The 21,261-nt window shown below is 42.0% G+C and overlaps 1 protein-coding gene across 1 annotated transcript in view; it reads right to left on the reverse strand.

Annotated features, from left to right (window-relative positions):
* Positions 1-5,207: 5,207 nt before the first annotated feature.
* Positions 5,208-21,261, reverse strand: part of LOC126174576 (nucleolar complex protein 2 homolog) — a 157,869-nt gene continuing 141,815 nt past the window's right edge. The window contains exon 13 of the mRNA XM_049921046.1: positions 5,208-6,177. Coding sequence (XP_049777003.1) covers positions 6,015-6,177 — 163 coding nt within the window. The 3' untranslated portion in view covers positions 5,208-6,014. The remainder of the gene's footprint in view (positions 6,178-21,261) is intronic.

Here is a 21,261-nt window from a genome sequence, read left to right on the forward strand (position 1 = left end):
ATCTTTCTTATTTAAGAAGCTTCTTATGTTTTGATAAAGAAAGTCCAAATATACAATTGATTGTTATGCTTTCTGCTGTCCAAGACTGCCTTTTTCTGATTCTCCACTAATTGTTACATCTAAGGCCACCACTGTGTAGCACCTTTGTCTTTAGGAAAAATTCAGCCTAAATCAAATATTGGAAATCAAAAACTGGTTCAAATGGCTCTGAGCACTATGGGCCTTAACATCTGAGGTCATTGGTCCCCTAGAACTTAGAATACTTAAACCTAACTAACCTAAGGACAACACACACATCCATGCCCGAGGCAGGATTCGAACATGCGACTGTAGCGGTCACGCGGCTCCAGACTGACGCGCCTAGAACCGCTCGGCCACCAAATATTGGAAATCACACGGACTGGGCAGCAAGTGTTCTGGTTACACCGAATAGTGAAAATAACCTCTTACCATTAGCAGAATTGTTCAGATGTAAACCATGTCACATATAATGCGACCATGTGTGACCACCTCGCTCTGTTAACACACTACTGAAGGTTTGCGTTTAAACACTTAACAGCACATTTCACACAGAGCTTGTGCAGGGGCACCATGAATATAGTGCGAGACAATAAGTTGCGAATGTGGGTCTCACGGGAGGGGTGTCAGATATAAGTCCCTGCAGTCGCACTATCCTATGTGTCCTCAGTGGCTCAGATGGACTATATCAACACCTGGATGCAGCTAGAGGTATTCATTTCATTAAAAATATTAGTTGTTAAAAAAATAATAACAATCTTTATTTGTCCATATTAACTTAACAGTCTTTGACATCGTCATTTTTTTGTGCATTTATAACAATATCACACCCTACATATAATTAATACATACATCATATAGCACATTATATAGTCTTCTATAACATTTACTACCACTAGTATACTGCAGTATACAAAAGTAGAACTATCTGTGTTGCAGCTCAGAATTCTTTAAGCGAGTTTAAACATCTTTCAATTAACAACTGTTTCAAGTTGTCCTTAAAGAGATTACCATGAAGTTGCTTTATATTATTTGGCAGCTTATTACAGAATTTTTTTTTCAGTTTCAAAGAGACTGCTCTTATTAGACAGTATCCTAAGATAGTCACACATGGTTTGTGTGTTGTAATTATGGATGTGTGTGTTCATTACACTTATTTCATCATTCTCTTTTGCAAACATTATAATCTCAAGGACATACAATGAATACACAGTCAGTAAACTATAATTTTTGAAGTAGTCACTACAGGACTGGTGTTTGCTTATATTAGTAATTAACCTAACTGCTCTCTTTTGAAGCCTGAAAATTCTATCCCTGTAGACTTGGGTGGCCCACCCTATATCTCCCATATTGCAAGTGTGAGAGGATTAAATGGTAGAACACTTGTTTAAGAATTGGGGGGGGGGGGGGTATAATACTTCACAAAGAAAATATTATTGATAATCTTTTTACAGATGAAGCTGATATGCTCTTCCTATGTGAGATGTTCATCAGTTAAAATGCCTAACAAATTACCTGACATTCATTACTAGGGTTTCTTTACTACACTAGCGTTTGTGAAAATTGCAACACCAAGAAGGAAACACATGAATTCAATTTATTTAATACCACAGGTTAGGTAAATGACAAGTAACAAATGATTACCTTTTCAAATCTGTACATGTCCTTTTGTGACGACGTTCTCTGCTTTATTTCTTCGTATGTTGTTCTCGGTGTCGACATACTGGGTGAAAAAATTGGGGTGGAAATGCAGTACTGTCTACTGTAAATGATGTAGCCAACAGGTGCACATTTGCGTTTCACAGTTGTTTACTTTCACTTTTCACAACCCCCTCCCTCAAATACACATTTAATATGGCTAGTGCACTATTGTTTAACTTTCAATAAGCCTCATTAATCATTTTCAGGTGAACATCCACATACAGCAACATTGTTTACTATTGAACATCTATGAGCAGTAAAAACCTAACCACAAAGTTCACAGTTCTTGAAGAATAGAAAGGTACTTATGGAGCAGACACTGTCATTGTTTTTACACACGGCTTAATTGTGTAACACTTATTTCACAGTTAAGTTGAAGCATTGTTGTTGTTGTTCTAACCAACACAGGTTTCTCGTCAAACTCTGCCGTGGACTGCCTGTCTCAGGACCAAAACTCGGGTCCTTATATCCTCACAATAATAGGTGCTGAGACTATAAACTGTTCGAAGTTAAATTTACAGAAATTACAATTAAAACTTAACTCATTAAATTAACTGAATACATCAAAAAATTGGTTCTTTTTAACAGTTTCTTCTACTACAAGTGTTAAGCCAAATTATTTGTTTAAATCATGAAATTAACAAATATAAGAAAAAAATCCTTTTGATAAAACTGTTAATTACTTTGGAAATAACTAAGGGCTGGCTTTGCTAACATGTTTTTGAATAGATCCAAACAGATCCCTTAAGAATACTAGCATTTCACCTTCCAGATGTTTACAGTTATTACAGAATTTATATTTGCTTATATGTCAATAATAAAATTTAAGTTACGAAACAATTACTGATTTCACTCTATAATGAAAGTATTAAATAGGAATAGTCAAAATAAATTAGAAAATCAATTACATACAAAAATTAAGCACAAAATTAGATCTGGTGATATATACTTTACAACCGAGGGCTAACCTTTCTCTTTCATCAAAATGCAGATTACACTCACATATGTTAATAGTAATTAGTTAAAAGTGAAAAAACGAATTTACGGAGGCAGATGGCAAAACAAGAGGAGAAGTAAAAATATTCCCTCTTGCTTCATCACACTTTGAGCCCTACTATTGAGTATGTTGTGTGGCCACCATGCACTGCAATTATAGCTGCTGTATGTTGTGGCATTGAATCGATAAGGTTCTGAATACATTCCTGAGGGATTTCCCTCCACACAGTTTGTATCCAAGCCTAGAAATCCATGACACCAGTTACTGGAGGACTGTGACGCACCAGGTGCTGACCAACCATATCCCAGACATGTTCGATGGGCAACATGTCTGGCGAATGTGCAGGCCAGGGAAGCAATGGTACCCATCACTCTTCGAAGAAGGCCTGTGCATTCCACACAATATGTGGCCAGGCACTGTCCTGTTGAAATGTGGCCTGTGGAGATGCTTGAAGCAGGGGGAGTACCTCAGGCTCCACAATCTTCATTATGTACCGGTTGCTGGGTTGCTGTTCAAAGTGCCTGCAATACTTAAGAGATAACAGCGGTTGTTGTAACCAAAGGCACCCCAGACCATCACACCTGGTGTCTGTCCGCTAAGCCGCTCCATAATGCAGCCCTCTAGGTTGCACTTACCACAGTACTGCCAGACATGTATGAGGCCATCACTGTAGGACACATTAAAGTGAGACTTGTCCGAAAAAAGTACATGTTGCCACTCAGCAACCCAGTGACAGTGTTCACGTGCCCATTGTAGTCGGAGGAGCTTGTGGTTTCTGGACAATGGAAGCCGATGTAATGGCATGTGCAACCAGTCCAGCCTGCACCAGATGGCAATGAAACGTCGATGCAGAATAGTTCACACCTGTTGCGGTGCTCCAGCGACGAGCCGACACTGTGTATGATGGAGTATGGTCCGTAATGGCCATGCGGACAAGATGATGGTCATCCCTAGCTGTGGTCATGTTCCATGGTCCAGTTTCCACTTGTTGCTGCATACAACCTTTCTCTATCCACTGCTTCCACACATGCATAACTGTCGTAGCAGCATGCCCTGTGCGAGGCGAAATGTCACGGTATGACAACCCTGTTTCCCAGAGACCAATCATTCTGCCCCGTTCGAACTCACCTTACATGTCGATATGGCTCCCTTTGACATCGACGAGGCATACTGGCACTCACTCTACTGTTTCCTTCTTGTGTGACAGCTATGCACCGACTACACTAGGCACAACACCAACACTGTTGGACCGACATGAGAAGGGTCTGCTCGGCCTACGTGTAGCCCACCTTGCTGCAAAATGTATCACATATTGCTTGCACACCCTTCACCACTTCCACCAAGTGTTTGGGTAATTCCTTCTCAGTGCTGCACTTTTCACAAAAGGCAGTGTAGTTCAAACATTCTCTTCACATGGCTACTCTTCAACAGAAGGACCTCCTTTGTCTTTTTAATCTTATGAGTACTAATGAATTTGCACATTTTTCCATCTTACTTGAATGTTCTTGAATGCGTTCAGTTGTCTACAGACTTTCGTCAATAGTCTCCGGAGCTGCAGAGCTGTTGGAGACATCTAGATTAAAGCTACCAGACTTGAAAGATCTGTTTAAGCTGTCGCTTGATCTGACGTGTTTCACCATAATCCAGTCATCCACCCTATTTCCAACCTTACGGCAGCTATCAGCTGTTCTAATTCTACTTGTGCTACTAACAGATCAGCTTTGAGTTTTACAATCAGCTGCTATTTCTCCATTATTGTGGAGAAACGGGCACAACTACTACAGTGTGAAAGGCTAGCTATATCTCCACCTAAGTTGATTGCTTCATAGTGACAAACATGATTTTCTGACTCTAGATAACTTATTTAGTGATAGCTGTTCAACAAGAAACTACAATTATACAATCGACATAAAAGTTTTCTGGGTATGGTACCACGTCATAACATATAAAACTACTACTGCTGAAAACTTTTATGTCGACTGACTGGCCGCGGAAGCCTATGAACTTATATAATTATACAACTTTTTGCAGTTTTATTTATGTGCAAATGACTGACATAGGATCTATACTTTATAAAAGAAAAACATTATGTGACATACAAATGTCAATGAATTAGCTAAATTTTATGTTACTGAATATTGTCACCATATAACACTTGATTATTGTAAATATGCATATATTAACTTTTCTACAGCTGCAGGTGTACTAAAATTTAATTTTTAATTAGCGGTTACTACTACAGCAACTTTTTAATCAGTAAAATTTCAAATTTAAGGGAATTTTAAAATCTCAAAACCTCTTTCCAAAGCTACTCATTTAGAAGCATCCAACCTCTCAAGTTACTTCCCCCCCCCCCTTTCCCATATCGTGTTGCTAGATGCAGTAAAATGATTTAACATTTCATTTCTAAAGATGTCGGAAAGGAAGGTTTGTTTTTACTACTAGGCAAAATACCATCTTCAGGCAAATGTGGAATCAATAAGATTCATTATATTTAATAATATTTAGTATTTAATTGAGTTTTGTACATGTGATTCTGTATAAAAATTCCACAAAACCAGTTACAAATTTCTGTCCGAGATGAATAAAGAAGAGAAACTTGTTAACATCGAGTATAGATTTAAGTGTCAGGAAGTCATTTCTGAAAGTATTTGTATGGAGTGTAGCCATGTATGGAAGTGAAACATGGACGGTAAATAGTTTGGACAAGAAGAGAATAGAAGCTTTTGAAATGTGGTGCTACAGAAGAATGCTGAAGATTAGATGGGTAGATCACATAACTAATGAGGAAGTATTGAATAGGATTGGGGAGAAGAGAAGTTTGTGGCACAACTTGACCAGAAGAAGGGATCGGTTGGTAGGACATGTTCTGAGGCATCAAGGGATCACCAATTTAGTATTGGAAGGCAGCGTGGAGGGTAAAAATCGTAGGGGGAGACCAAGAGATGAATACACTAAGCAGATTCAGAAGGATGTAGGTTGCAGTAGGTACTGGGAGATGAAGAAGCTTGCACAGGATAGAGTAGCATGGAGAGCTGCATCAAACCAGTCTCAGGACTGAAGACAACAACAACACAACAACAACAACATGAATAATGTACATAGTTTACAAATTTCTGTGTTCAAGGTAAAAATCATGCTTGAGTGGGTTTCAACTGTATGATGTAAACGGGTTTACAAAGTATTTATAAAACTAACAAAGTGTTTAATTTTAATTCATATTTTATCTACAACATATTAAATTATTAAGTATAGTATATAATACAAATTTTACAACTTAATAGTAATACACGTCATTCTATTCACTTTCAGAAAATTCAAAATCTTCAACAATGTCCTCCACCTCTTCTCCTTCTTCGGGCTTTATCTTCATCTCTGATTTTATCTTTGTCTCAATTTTGGGATTCTGCTGTTTCTTACTTCCTCTTTTACCTCTCTTCTTCTTGGACTGAGCTTCAGCACTGTAGAACCAAATAATGTGAATCAGTAGTGATCTAAGAAACCCTACAATCTCAGACTATTACTTAAGACTGTAATATGAAATAACTACAACTAAATCAGTAAAACTCTTGTTAGAAAGACAGACTGAATTATGTTTAGCATCTTATCAACGAGATAGACACAGAGCATACGCTTGGACAGAATGAGAATGCGGAAGGAAATCAACCATGTCCGTTCCCAGGAACCACCTTAGCACTCATCTTAATCAATGTACAGAAAAAAACCTTTATTTAGATGATTCACAGGGCTTCAAATCTCACTTCTCCCAAATGCGAATCCAGGGTCTTAACGATGACACCATCTCAATTGGGTAATTTTGATGAACTGTGCTGCACTTTGTCTGTTCAGTCCTAAAAAAAGGAACCCACAATGTCCGAGCACGCGCGCGCGAGAGAGAGAGAGAGAGAGAGAGAGAGAGAGAGAGAGTGTGTGTGTGTGTGTGTGTGTGTGTGTGTGTTTTTTTTTGCACATGCGTGCTTGTGCACATGTGCTCAAGTTACCCTTTACTCTACAGCACTGGCCTGATTTCAACATACACCTGGCCTGAACTTATTCTAATATAAATCCCTCCCCCTACTTGATTATACTTACCCTTACCGTATCTGTTTGATCTCTCTCTCTCTCTCTCTCTCACCCATACCACTGATTAGTATGCAGCCTCTTGATCACTTTGAACATGCCACATATTTAAATCTTGACCACTGCTGGCTTTTCACTGTTAATTCTTCTAGCGTTCTGTAGCATCTGCTTTGGCTGACCATCCTGAGTGACTTCCATACCCAAGTTTTCTTTCTTCCAATCATTTACTGTTACTATATGATGGAATCCCATTTCAAAAGCTACTTTAACTATTGTCTGTATCTATCGACACACTTCTTGCTATCTTATATTAACTCTGTTTCAGTTTCATTTTTCATTATAGTATTTACATGACTACTAGCTATTACTGAATAACTTAAGTGCAGTGTAGAAACAACTGTCACAGATACATTACATTATTATGATTTTAAACAATTTCTATGATCTTATGAGAAACTTTTTACTTGTCTACGAAAATTATAAACAGAAGAGACACTGACAAGAGACAGGCACCTATATCAAATGATAAATGTTGAAAATATGAGCTAATATTGCAGCAAGATTTGTTATGTTGGTCACATTAATATATTTCCTTTAAGCACGAGTGTTGTCCTCACTTTTATTTTGAAGAGTAACCTACTGACACTTCTTTCACATTTTTGATTGCAAATAACAGATGACTGACTGTCTAAAAAATGTTATTAGAGTGAAACCCTACATGTATTATACCAATGGAAACTGCAGGATGAAAAAAAAGCAGCAAGCGTGCCCCCCCCCCCCCCCCCCTCCCCCACAAACACACACAAATCTGATGATACTGTTTTTTGGTAGTAGTATGTCCAGATATAGTTGGGGTAGAGGTGGAGGTTAGAGACACAGTCTAAGGCAACTGGAAGGAAGATGTATAGAGCAAGGATGGGGCAGATAAGTATAGGGTGGCATGGGGAATTGGGGAGGAGGCTAGATGTGGGGGATCAATGATTAAATCGAGGACCAGAAGAAATTGATTGAAAAATAACAGAAGAACAAAAAGCAAGAGCAAGTGAGTGGGAAGAGATCAGCTGAAGTTGTGGATTAGTGACATTGAAGCCATGAGGATTGTAGGAGTGAACAAGTGTCGGAGGTGCTGAAGTCTGGTAGAGTTTGTGGTCACCCACGGCCTGGTAGTGGACAACAAAGGTGGTTGTTGTGGTCCAATGAGTGACGAACAATAACAGCAGCCCAACAGTTGTCAGGGGCAGAATGCCATGCTGTTTGCTTAACCGAAGGAGAACTGTGGTGCTAGATTCTTTCAGCAAAGACAATCTTCTCACAAAGGTATTTAAGGATATCAAAGGTATTTAAGGATATCAAAGGACAACATGACCTAGTAATACTTCCTTGTGCCATAACCTCATAATTAAAAGTAAAGAAGGTTGCTGTGATTGACGTATCAAGGCACATCTGCAACAGCTTTACAGCAAGTGGCTTCTTCAAGGAGACCATGTCCTCAATCCAGAGGATAAGTTACACGGGAACAGAATCTCAAGTGAATTCATCTCTGAAAGAAACAAAAAAATGATGCAGTTCCAGTGTTATTGCTAGCTCACAAGTTAGCTTATGGGAGGAGTTCCAGGAGATTTACAAATCGAAATATCTGCAATAATGCAGTATTTGATGGATCAAAAAAAGAAAGTAATACCCCAAACTACTGGCTTAGAAAGTTGAGCAAATCTTTATTTTATTTCTTCTTCTATTACCAAAATGTGGACAGTCAATTAATAGCACAGGTTTACAATAGACAGCATCAACTTCTCAGGGTGAGCTTACAATACTTTATACCAATCAAAATCGAACAACAGGAACTCCAGGTAGGAATACCGACAATGTAGATAAAGACACATTGCTACTTGCTGTAAAGAAGACACATCAAGTTCAGACAGGCACAATAAAAACATACTTACATGAAGTCTTCGGCCACAGCCATCATCAGTAAAAAAGAGAGATACGCATCATTCACACACACAAGCAAGCACGCCTCCTGCACACATGACCGCCAACTTCAGCAAATCGGGCCAGAATGAAACTATCATGTGGGATGCAAGCAGCAATCTGGATGGGGTGAGGAAGGGAAAGGGATAGTAGTGTACGGGTGGGGAGAGAGAGGGAGAGGGGCGGGAGAGAGAGAGAGAGAGAGAGAGAGAGAGAGAGAGAGAGAGAGAGAGAGAGAGAGAGATATATATATATATATATATATATATATGCTGTCCGGTGGAGTGTGTAGGGACTAGGCTGGCAACAGGTGCAGAGTCAAGAGGTTGTGGGGCAGGGAGGTGAGGAAAATAGACGCAAAAAAGGAGAGAAGTGGGGAAAGAAGGGTGGATGGTTTGGCAGGGGGCTGCAAATAAACAGGGGGAGAAATGTGAATGGGGAGGAGATGATAGGACAGATAGGGTGGAAACTGTTGGGTGGAGGGTGTGGGGACAGTATGTTACCATAGCTTGATGCCGGGATAATTATGGGAGCAGAGAATGTGTTGTAAGGATAACTCCCATCTGTGCACTTCAGAAAAGCTCATGGTGGAGGGAAGGATCCAGATGGCTTGGGTAACACAGCAGCCATTGAAATCAAACGTGTTATGTTCAGCTGCATGTTGTGCCACAAGGTCTACTTTGCTCCTGGCCTACTTTGGCAGTGTCCGTTCATCCTGATGGACAGCTGGCTGGTAGTCATGCCAACGTAAAAGCTGTGCAATGATTGCAGCAGAGCTGGTAAATGGCATGGTTGCTTTCACAGGTGGGCTGGCCCCTGATGGAGTAGGATAAACCCGTGAGTGAACTGTAATAGAAAATGCTGGGTAGGTGGACTGGGCAGGTTTTGCACCTGAGTCTCCCACATGGGTATGATCCTTGTAGCAAGGGTTAGGGATTGGGAGTGGCATGGGGATGGACTATGATGTTGTGGAGATTGGGTGGGTTACTTAACACCACCTTAAGAGGGGTAGGAAGTATCTCGGGTACGATGTCCCTCATTTCAGGGCACGATGATAGGTAATCAAAGCCCTGGCGAAGGATGTGGTTCAGTTGTTCCAGTCCAGAGTCATACTGGGTGATGAAGGGGACACTCCTTTGTGACTGGTTCTTGGGGGTGGTGTGGGGTGTGAGGGGAAATGGCACAAGAGATCTATTTGTGGACCAGGTCTGTGGGATAGTGCCATTCTGTGAAGGTCTTGGTGTGACCCTCAGCATACTGAGCAAGGGAGCTGTTGTCACTGCACACACGCCATCCTCGGACGGCTAGGCTGTATAGGAGGGATTTTTTCGTGCCAAAGGGATGACAGCTATCAAAATGCAGAAACTGTTGGTAGTTGGTGGGTTTAAGGTGGACAGAGGAGTGGATGGAGCCATCAGAGTGGAGGACATCAACATCTGGTAAGGTGGTACACTAGGTTGAGGAGAACCACGTGAAACAGATAGGAGAGGAGAGGAGATGTTGAGGTTGTGAAGTAACGAAGATAAAGTGTCTTGGCCCTGAGTATAGATCGAGATATCTTCAATGAACCTTAACCAGACTAGGGGTTTGTTGTTTTGGGAAGCTACAAAGATCTCCTCTAGATGATCCACAAAAAGGTTGGCATAAAAGGGTTCCATGTGGGTACCCATGGTTGTGCCATGGATTTTTTAGTACAGGTTCCCTTCAAATGAGAAGTGGGTAGGATATAGTTAGTAAGGTGTATGAGGAATAAGGTAGTGAGTTTGGAGTCTGAAGAACATGGCGAAAGGTAGTGTTCAATAACAGTAAGACCACAAGTGTGAGGGATGTTGGTGTATGGGGAGGGTGCGTCAACAGCGACGAGTACAGATCCAGGAGGTCAAGGGGTGGGGATGGTGTAGTCGGTGAAGGAAGTTGTTGGTGTCTTTGATGTGTGAGCTAGATTACAGGCAATTGGTTGGAGGTGTTGGTCAATGAGAGCTGAAATTCTTTCAGTGGGGGCACAATAACAGCCACAATGGGATGTCCATGATTGTTGGATTTGTGGACTTTTGGGAATATGTAGAAGGTTGGTTTGCAGTGTGTCATAGTGGCAAGGAGGGAAATGGATTGAGGGGAGACATTCTGGGAAGGGCCCAGGGCTTTAAGTGGGTATTACAGTTTGTGTTGGACTTAGGGTATGGGATAACTCTGGCAGAGTTGATAGGTGGAGGAGTCACATAATTGGTGGAGGCCTTCTGCCAGGTAGTCACTGCAAGGTTGTGTATGGTTGTTCTTTTTTCTACTGAAAGGTGGGTGTTCTGAGGAAGGGACCTGGGAAAGGATGGTGAGGGTAAATTAGTCCTGGAAAGTGACCAGCAGGTGCTAGGTGTGAGTGGGGAGGATCGTGGTTGGGATGATAGTATGAACTGGAAGAGGCAGGGTTCAATTGTGGAATCAGGATGGTTTTGGTCGGAGGGATTGATGACATAGAAGTGCTTCCATTGCAGGGATCGGGAGATGGTGAGTATGACTTTGACAAGTACAACTTGGTTAAATTTGGGTGTATGGCTAACGATGAGGCCTTTGGACAGCACTGAAACTTCTGTGGAGCTGAGGATTTTGGTGGAAAGGTAGTGTTATGGAAATGTTTTGGCTGTGGACTTGATGGAGAGTTGGTAGGGAATAGTGTGGAATGTTGTAAGTTGAGAAGGTCGGCTATGCAGGGTTTTGGTGCTTTGAGGGGTGGACAAGGAGAGATACTGTGAGTAAAATAGGTGTTGTACAATGAAGTGGCAGTAGGATTTTAGCATGTTGGATAATGTATGGAAGTGGCGCTGGTGAGCAAGCGATTCAATTTCAAAGAAGAGCTATATGAAGTATGGACTGTAGAGCAGTGTATCTTTCACAGGGAGCAGAGTTGGTTCTGGGAAGCCTGTGCCGTGGAGATGTGTTTTTTCAGTGCCACATTTGCAAGGGCCTGGGATTGACAGAATCTGAAAAGCTGAAGGTCATTGTGAAAGGAGGGGTGGGGTCCAGAGAAAGGAATCTTAGCAGTTAGGCCGTTTGAAGGGATTCCATGGTCTACACAGCATTTGAGAAACAAGATGTGGGAAAGGAATACTTTTCTGAACTGGTGTAGAAAGGTGGAGCCATGGTCCATTGTGGTAGGAACGGTGTAAACGAAATGGGAATGATGCAGAAATGGGCAAAGAGGTGTTGATGGTTGTGAGAAGAGCTGCACTCTTGAAAAGACATGTAAAGATACACAGAAACAAGCACAGATATGCAAAAATACACACACATACACAAAAATACACACAAATATCATTTACCAGCTCTGCTGCAGTCATTGCACAGCTTTTTATATTGGTATGACTACCGACCAGCTGTCCACCAGCATGAACAGCCACTGCCAAATTGTGGCCAAGAGCGAAGTAGACCACCCTGTATCACAACATGCAGCTGAACATAACACACTTGATTTCAATGGCTGTTTCACTACCCGAACCATCTGGATCCATCCCTCCACCACAACCTTGTCTGAACTGTGCAGAGGCGAGTTATCCTTACAACTTATTCTCCGCTCTCATAATTATCCCGGCCTCAACCTATAGTAACATACTATACCCACACCCTCCACCCAACAGTTTCCATCCCATCTGTCTGATCATCTCCTTGTCACTCTTATTTCCCACCCTGTTTATTTGCAGCCCTCTGCCAATGCATCCACCCGTCTTTCCCTGCTCTTCTCCTTTTTGCACCTTGTTTCCCCACCTCCCTGCCCCACAGCCTCCTGAAGCTGTGCCTGTTGGTGGTCTAATCCTTACACACGCCACGAGACAGCGTTTGTCTCTCTCCCCTTCCCCCTTCCCCACCCATACACTACTATCCCTTCCCCTTCCCCTTCCCCTTCCCCACCCCTCCAGATTGCTGCTTGCATTCGACATGATAGTTGCATTCCAGCATGAGATACTGGAGTTGGCGGTCGTGTGTGTGTGTGTGTGTGTGTGTGTGTGTGTGTGTGTGTGTGTGTGTGTGTATGTACTCTTCTCTACAGCATTACTCTTCTCATTTTCCACACTCTATATTCTTTCCTGTTTATTCACCACCTTCCCAATTGCATCTACTTCTGAGCCACAGTGTACCAACGATTGCGTGCACAACACAGACTCTGTGACCACGTGGACTGTTGATGATGCCCTAGATTCTTTCCTCTAATAGTTATATAATTATATTTCATCCCTCATCCTGACGTGCTTTAGGATTTTGTTTTCCACACCTGCCCTTGCCACACGAACTTTTGATCCTCGACCTAACCAACTCCCTCCCTCTCTCTTCGCTTATGTATCTGTGTGTATTTTTACATATCTGTGCGTATTTTCTCAGGGTGTAATACGCGGACAAGGAAAAAAAATTCCTGGATTTTTCCCAGATTTACCGGTTAAAAATAAACTTTCTCCCGGGTGAAGATAAACTTTTTCCGCGTTAAGTGACAGTATACTCTTATTCGGCACTGTAAGACTCATCAATCCTTTGAATGTTTATGGTTTCAAATACCAGAGTAGAATTTCCCAGCACTGTAGAAAACGAAACTCTGGGGGGAAAAACATGTTTTGAAAGACCTTTGATGTGCAGCACATGTACGCTGCATATTTTCGTATTACGAAGGTTTAAATTCGATTTCACCAAATACTGCATGTCACTTTCCAAAGCACTGAAATCGAGATTGCAATGTGCTTTTGTAAGCCAGTCATAGCTCATGTCACGTGATCTCGCCAGCTGATGACGGCATAGGACACGTGATGTAGTCAGCAAATAGCAAGATCACTCTTAAGTAGCGCGAACACACAAATAAGAAAAGTTAATGGTTTAAATTAATATACATAGCTTTCACATATAATATTGGTCTTGAAGATTAATAAGCTGGAAGAGAAGCTAAGCTTCTAAATATAATGTTGATCTTTTTTGCGCTTGTTACACTTTAAGATACATCACACAAACATGCCAGTAAAATTTTTAATAATGATGTAAATGTCTGATCTTCTGGGCTCAAAATTCTTCTAAATGATCGTCCTCAAAGAGTTGATATTTAAATGAGAGTCAAACGCTTTGTAATTTAAGAAATCCATCGTACATTCTCGCATATAGCTCATCTTAAGTAAAAGGAAATCTGCTTTGAATGACACACTTTTCAAACCACCACTCGTAATATTTTCCCGCGACCTGTTAGAAATAGGTTCGTTTCTGCAGTTGCAAGAGAGCGCCAGATAACAAGCGTCACAGCGCTTGCACACCTACGATGAAGCAGGAAGCCCATTGTTCGTACGTGTGAAACATTAAAAGATTTTACATTATGTCATAAAAGAAACAAGACACCAGAGAATACTTCAAGAGCTTCGGAATTTCGTGACCCATACTAAAACGCATAATTCAGCTTAAAATGCACATTAGTATGTAAATTTTCTTGGAGTACCAGTACTGTATTATCTCATGTTCTGTATTATCTCATGTTCTTTATTATGGCATAATGCCATACGTGCACTTGAAATGCAGTGAACAGTTGCAACTAACCAATAGTCTGAAATTACACACTTAGTTTCAAATAAATTGATTGCCTCAACAGAAAAGATTAATAAAAGCCAAATCTCTCTAGCAAACCGGCAAAAATAACTTCATTGTTCTGTAAGGCGATTAATGTTTGACTGTCAGAAAGGTGGAAATAAAATCTAAAACTAATAACATATTTTCGCCTTCCGTAATAATGCGAACATATTTTAATTCATTTGATAGCTCCCGGCCACAAAAATCCGTTTTGTTATCATTTAATGTGAGAGCAACAAACGAAGAGAAAACAACTAAATCACTAAATGTAAACCCAGGTCACGTGGAGACGACCCACCTCCCCTCCACAAGTCAGACTGCTCTGTGCATCAGCTCCAGATTTACTAATTTCCGAACTGGGGCAATATAAAGTAGTGGCCCGCAGCCACACTTCTGTAACCAGAAGTGGGAGAAGGTACTACCCATACACGACTCAAAACTGCGCGTGCGCAAGAGTCTGCCCACAACTGCTCAAACGAATCTAATTCAAACAGTTGTCACGCCACGCTCATTGGAGGCAATTTGTTGTTACAAAGCATTGCATAGTCTTCCTAAAGCCTTTGACACACTTCGCTGTTGGCAGACGCTTGTATGAGCACCGATTTGTTGTTGTATACGGCGCATTTCCTTTGAAACTTAAGTTTTATTTTCGTTTTTGTTCTCTCTCGTACATGTTTTTTTGGTGCAGTATTATTCTGCAGTACTGGGATAGAGTAATATCCTTTGTTATAGTATTGCTTCTTACCAGTCAAAATCACAAAATTTTACTGAAAAGTAAAACAATGAAAACGTACAGGAATTCTAAACAATTCCTGGATTTTTCCCGGATCTCCTGATTGTCCCGGGTCGTATACATCCTGTTTCTGCATGTCTTTACGTATTTTTCATGCGCCTTTCATGTCTTTTGGCTTATACAGCTCCTCTCACAACTATTAACACCTATTATGCCCATTTCTGCATCAATACCCTTGTCTTTACACCATTCTTGCCACAATGGAACCTGGCTCCATTTCTCTGCACCAATTCAGAAAAGTATCCCTTTCCTAGAACCCAGTCCCACATCCTGTTTCTCAAATGCTGCCTAAAGCCAGGAATCCCTCCACACGGATTAACTTTACAGATTCCTTTGTCTGGATCCTACCTCCCCTTTCACAATGACCTACAGCTTTTCAGATTCTGCCAATCTCTGGCCCTCACAAACCCGGTACTGCAAAAACACATCGGCATGGCACAGGTATCCCAGAAACACCTCTATTCCATCCGCAGGGTACTACCATTCTGCAATACCTACTCTGCAACTGAATCCCTATCACCAGCACCTGGAGGAGCATTCCAGGTACGACGTCCATAAATTATCCAATCTGCTGACATCCCATTCCTGCCTCAGGGCACCGCTATACAACGCCTATCGAACCTACAGTGTTCCTCGTCATCCACCCCTGATACCAGCTAAACCCTGCCAAGCTGACCTTTCCAACTTGCCACATCCCCCAAAACTCCCTGCCAACTCTCCACTAAACTCAGAGCTGAAACATTTCCATAATACTGTTGTTAACGTTTACACCAAAACCCCCAGCTCCACAGAAGTTCCAGTGCCATCCAAAGGCCTTGCATTTAGCCCTACAACCAAATTTAACCATGCTGGACTTGTCCAAGACCTACTCTCCTTGTCCCAATACCTGCAGTGGAAGCATTTCCCTTCCAACAATCCCTCCACCCACAACCACCCTGATTCCAACATTGAATCCTGCCTCTTCCAGTCCATACCATCATCCCAACCATGATCCTCCCCACTCACACCTAGCACCTGTTGGCCACTTTCCAGGACTAATAAACCCTCACCATCCTTTCCCAGGTCCCTTCCTCAGAACACCCACCTTTCAGTAGATAAAAGAACAACCATACACAACCTTGCAGTAACTACATGGCAGAAGGCCTCCACCAATTATGTGACTCCTCCACCTATCCACTCTGCGAGAGTTATCCCATCCCAGAAGTCCAACACAAAGTGTAATACCCACTTAAAGCCCTAGGCCCTTCCCAGAACGTCTCCCCTCAATCCATTTCCCTCCATGTCACTATGACACACTGCAAACCAACCTTCTACATATTCCCAAAATCCACAAATCCAACAATCATGGACATCCCATTGTGGCTGTTATTGTGCTCCCACTGAAAGAATTTCAGCCCTCATTGACCAACACCTCCAACCAACTGCCTGTAATCTAGCTCACGCATCAAAGACACCCAAAACTTCCTTCACCAACTACACCATTCCCACCCCTTTACCTCCTGGATCTGTACTCATCACTATTGACGCTCCCTCCCCATCCACAAACATCCCTCACACCCGTTGTCTTAATGCTATTGAACCCTACCTTTCCCAATGTTCTTCAGAGTCCCAACTCACTATCTCATTCCTCAGGCACCTTATTAACTTTATCCTAACCCACAACTACTTTCATTTGAAGGGAAGATATATAAATAGATCCACGGCACAGCCATGGGCAGCCACATGGCACCCTCCTATGCCAACCTTTTTATGGGCCATCTAGAGGAGATTTTCCAAGGCTCCCAGAGCTCCAAACCCCTAGTCTGGTTAAGTGATGATATCTTCATGATCTGGACTCTGAGCCACGACACACTATCATTGTTCCTTCAAAACCTCAACACCTTCTCTCCCATCCATTTCACATGTTCCTCTTCAACACAGTGTACCACTGAACTAGATGTTTATGTCCCTCACTCTGATGGCTCCATCCGCACCTCTGTCCACATTAAACCCACCAACTACCAACAGTTTCTGCATTTTGACAGTTGTCATATCTTTCCACCAAAAAATCCCTCCCACACAGACTGTTCACCTGGGGAAGGCATATATGCAAAAACTCCCTTGCTCAGTATGCTCAGAGTCTCACCAATGTCTTCACAGACAGCCACTATCCCACAGCCCTAGTCTACAAACAAATCTCCTGTACCATTTCCCCTCACACCCCTTATCCTCCCACCACCCCCAAGAACCAGTCAATACGACCCCACACTGGAACAACCAAACCACATCCTACGCCAGGGCTTTGATTAACTATCATCATGCCCTGAAATGAGGCACACCCTAACCGAGATACTTTGCGCTCCCCTGAAGTGGTGTTCCTACACAACATCCTACTCCATCCCTATGCCACTTCCAGTTCCAACCCCTTGCCACAAGGATCATATCCGTGTGGGAGAGGCAGCTGCAAAACCTGCCCAATCCATCCACCAAACATTTCCTATTCCAGTCCTGTCACAGGTTTATCCTACTCCATCAGGGGCCAACCCATCTGTGAAAGCAGCCATATCATTTACCAGTTCTGCTGCAATCATTGCACAGCTTTTACATTGGTATGACTATCAACCAGCTGTCCATCGAGATGAACGGCCACTGTCAAACTAGGCCAGGAGCAAAGTAGACCATACTGTGGCACAACATGCAGCTGCACATATCTCACTCGATTACAATGGTTGCTTCACTACTCAAGCCATTTGGATCCTTCCCTGCACCACCAGGTTCTCTGAACTGTGGAGACAGGAGTTATCCTTACCGTATCTTCTCTGGTCCCGTAATTATCCTGGCCTCTACCTACAGTAACTTACTGTCCCCACATCCTCCACCCAACAGTTTCCACCTCATTTGTCCCATCATCTACTCCCCATTCTCATCTCTCCTCCTGTTTATTTGCAGCCCTCTGCCAATGCATCCACCCGTCTTTCCCCGCTCCTCTCCTTTTTTTCCTCACCTTTCTGCTCCACAACCTCTTGACTCTGCGCCTGTTGCCAGTCTAGTCCCTATACACTCCACCAGACAGCATATGTATCTCTCCCTCCCAACCTGTGGCATAATCCGTATCACTTCAGGCAGGGGGGTTACTTTCATAGTCTCTGACATTATTGAATTTAGCGTATGTTAAAATTCAGGAGTAGGTATGAAACATGTTCTTTTGTTTGCTCCAAAAAAAATTCCTGTCCTGAGATACAGGCTTCCAAAGATGACACAGCAAACACCATTTTGAAGATGCAAATTTCAGAAAAATATTTAAAATGCTGTATCTCTGTTAACGGTTCTAGATATTTTGTTAGTTTTTTTTATTTAAAAGATAATTGCTTTATGATTACAATGGTATCCTCCATTTGCCTTTTGAATTTTTTAAATAATTTACAGAAAAAAAATTTTCAAAAATGCCAATCCAGTAAAGTTAGTTTTTTTTCTGTTGATCAGTACCACATAGTACTATATTCTCTGTAAAGGAGAGCTTCCACTTTTAAGTTGGGCAGGTTTTATTTTTAAAAATCATTTTTTTAACTTTCAAGGGTAATGTATGTTTTCACTGAAGTTGTTTCTTACTCATTTCTTTGTTACAATGTTTATGTCTATTGTCTTTGTTACAGTTATTTCTTATCACTTTCTTTGTTGCAGATATTGCTTACAGTTTTAGTCGTTTCTTGTCAGTTTTTTGTTCATTGGTTGTTCATTGCAGGTTTCTGTACTGTAGCTGTTCAGTGCTAATTTGTTTACTGAAGAGATTTCTAAGAAATCTGAGACAATCCAGTGAGTTCTGTGTTTTTGTGAGGAATTTGGCAGTTGACACGGTTGCAGTGTGTTCTTTGAAAAGGGCTGTTTGAAATGTCTTCTGACTGGGGTCACAGGAGAGTGAAGTGTGCTGATTATTTGCATACCCATAAAAGAGTGATATGTAAGACAACAAAAAAAAAGGCTTTGTTCAAGTTGGAGAATAAGTGTTCTCATTTGAAGACTCCGTTTCAAAGTGAAGATATTTCCAGTGATGACTCTTTGTGTTCTAAATGTTTTGACAGAATAACAACAATGATAATATCTGAACAAGGTGAAACCTCCCACGGTGCAGGTGATGCAGATTTTGCATCAATTGAGCAAGAATTAAATACCCTGAATCAGTAAACTACAGAGGTAGGTGTTAGTCATGTTAAGAAACTGTGGTCAGTGAAGTCGAGTCATACGCTCTATGCACCAAGAAAGTGCAGAGAAATTACTGAAGCTATGGATGAATACACTACAGCAAAACTGACCACACTCTTCAAAGTAGAAATTCCATCTTCAGAAGAAAATGAACCAAAGCACTCTTTCACCTCTTCCCAGATATTTTTCACAAATATCAATTCAGCTGTTGAATATTTTGCATCTTACAGTGAAAAGGTGCAAGTTTTAACTATTATTCCAGAGAAATTCTCAAAGAAAACAATTTTGAACCACATTCCCTCAGTATCAAAGTACATGGCAGACAAATCAAGAAATGTGAGGTCTGTAAAAGGAGTCTTTGAAAGACCAGATCTCTATTATTATGGTCATCCTCTAGAAGCAGCTCAAGTTAAATAGTGCAGTCATTTTATCTGGAAGATAAATGGGACTTTTCTCATCAGAGTGCCAACACATGAGACACTATAACTGTAACAGTTGAACGTCAAAAAGTTGTGAAAGTGAAGAGGTACACGACTCGCAGTATTAAAGAAACTTTTGCAATTTATAAGAGCAACTATACAACTTCATATATTGGAAGATCAAAATTTTATGCGGTACGACCTAAGTGGGTAGTTCCACACCCACCTAGTGATGTCTGTCTGTGTGTGTACTGTGCAAATTTTGAACTTTGTATGGTTGGTTGGTTTGTTTCAAAGAGGGGTGGAGGGGGTGCGGTGGGGGGTGGGGGGGGTGGGGGGGTGGGGGGGGGGGGAGACCAAACTCCTAGGCCATCAGTCCCTCATTCCGAGTAAAATAATTCCACAAGGGTGTGAGCTGGTTGGTTAGTTTAAAAGAGGGGTGAAGGGACCAAACTGCTAGGCCATCGGTCCCTCCTTCTGAATAAACAGTGCCACAAGCGTCAGAAGAAAACAAACGAGACATACAGCACAAAACGGAAAGAAAGGAAAAACCACAAGAATGACGGATGGGAAACAAACACTTAAATGGACAAAAGGGGCCAATAAAACCTCAGAGATGCAAGAAACAGGTAGAAGACATTAAAACAAGAAAGCATGGGAATAAAAAGGAGAAGCCAGCCACTCTGCAACGCATTAAAACCTCCACCCTGAAAGCACTACGGAAGAGGACACACAGGGACAAAGGAATGTGCTAAAATTTAAATCAAATGATAAAAATCACCCTCATGAATAATACATAAAACTAAATCAGCCAATGAGGCATTATCAGATAAAATTAGCAGCAACGATTCCAGTGACCTAAGACTTCGTCGCAGGGCAAAGTAGGACAGTGCACCAGGACATGGGCCACTCTCAACCAGGTGCCACCGACACTGAGGCGGGTTTTCATGGTGAAGCAGGTAGCCATGGGTCACCCAAGCGTGACCAATGCGGAGCTGGCAGAGCACCACGGAATCCAAGCGACAGGCCCGCATTGAGGACTTCCACACATTCATAGTCTCCTTAATGGCGGAAACTGCACTGGCATGGAGCCAGTAGGCCACGTGACTCGTGGACACAACCCATCCGCCACCACACCATACGTTCTAGCAGCTTAAAAAGAATGCTGGTGAGGCTGATGGGCCGACAGCTATCCACATCAATCGGGTTTTTGCTGGGGTTGAGCAATGGTATGATGGTGCCCTCCCGTTATTGCGATGGAAAGACGCCAACACACCAAATTCGGTTGAAGATGACGAGGAGACGTCATTTGTAGTCAGACGAGAAATGTTTAAGCTTCTGACTGTGGATCCGATCCGGCCCAGGAGCTGTGTTGGGGCAATGTGCAAGGGCACTGAGACGCTGCAACTTTGTAAATGTGGTGTTATAGGGTTCACTGTGGCGTTTAGTGAACGAGAGGACTTTCCCTTCCATCCGCAGTTTAAGAGTGCGAAAGCCTGGGAGGTAATTCTCCGACGTAG

The sequence above is a fragment of the Schistocerca cancellata genome, chromosome 1 (genome assembly GCF_023864275.1).
Source record: "Schistocerca cancellata isolate TAMUIC-IGC-003103 chromosome 1, iqSchCanc2.1, whole genome shotgun sequence".
Taxonomy (NCBI): Eukaryota; Metazoa; Arthropoda; class Insecta; order Orthoptera; family Acrididae; genus Schistocerca; species Schistocerca cancellata.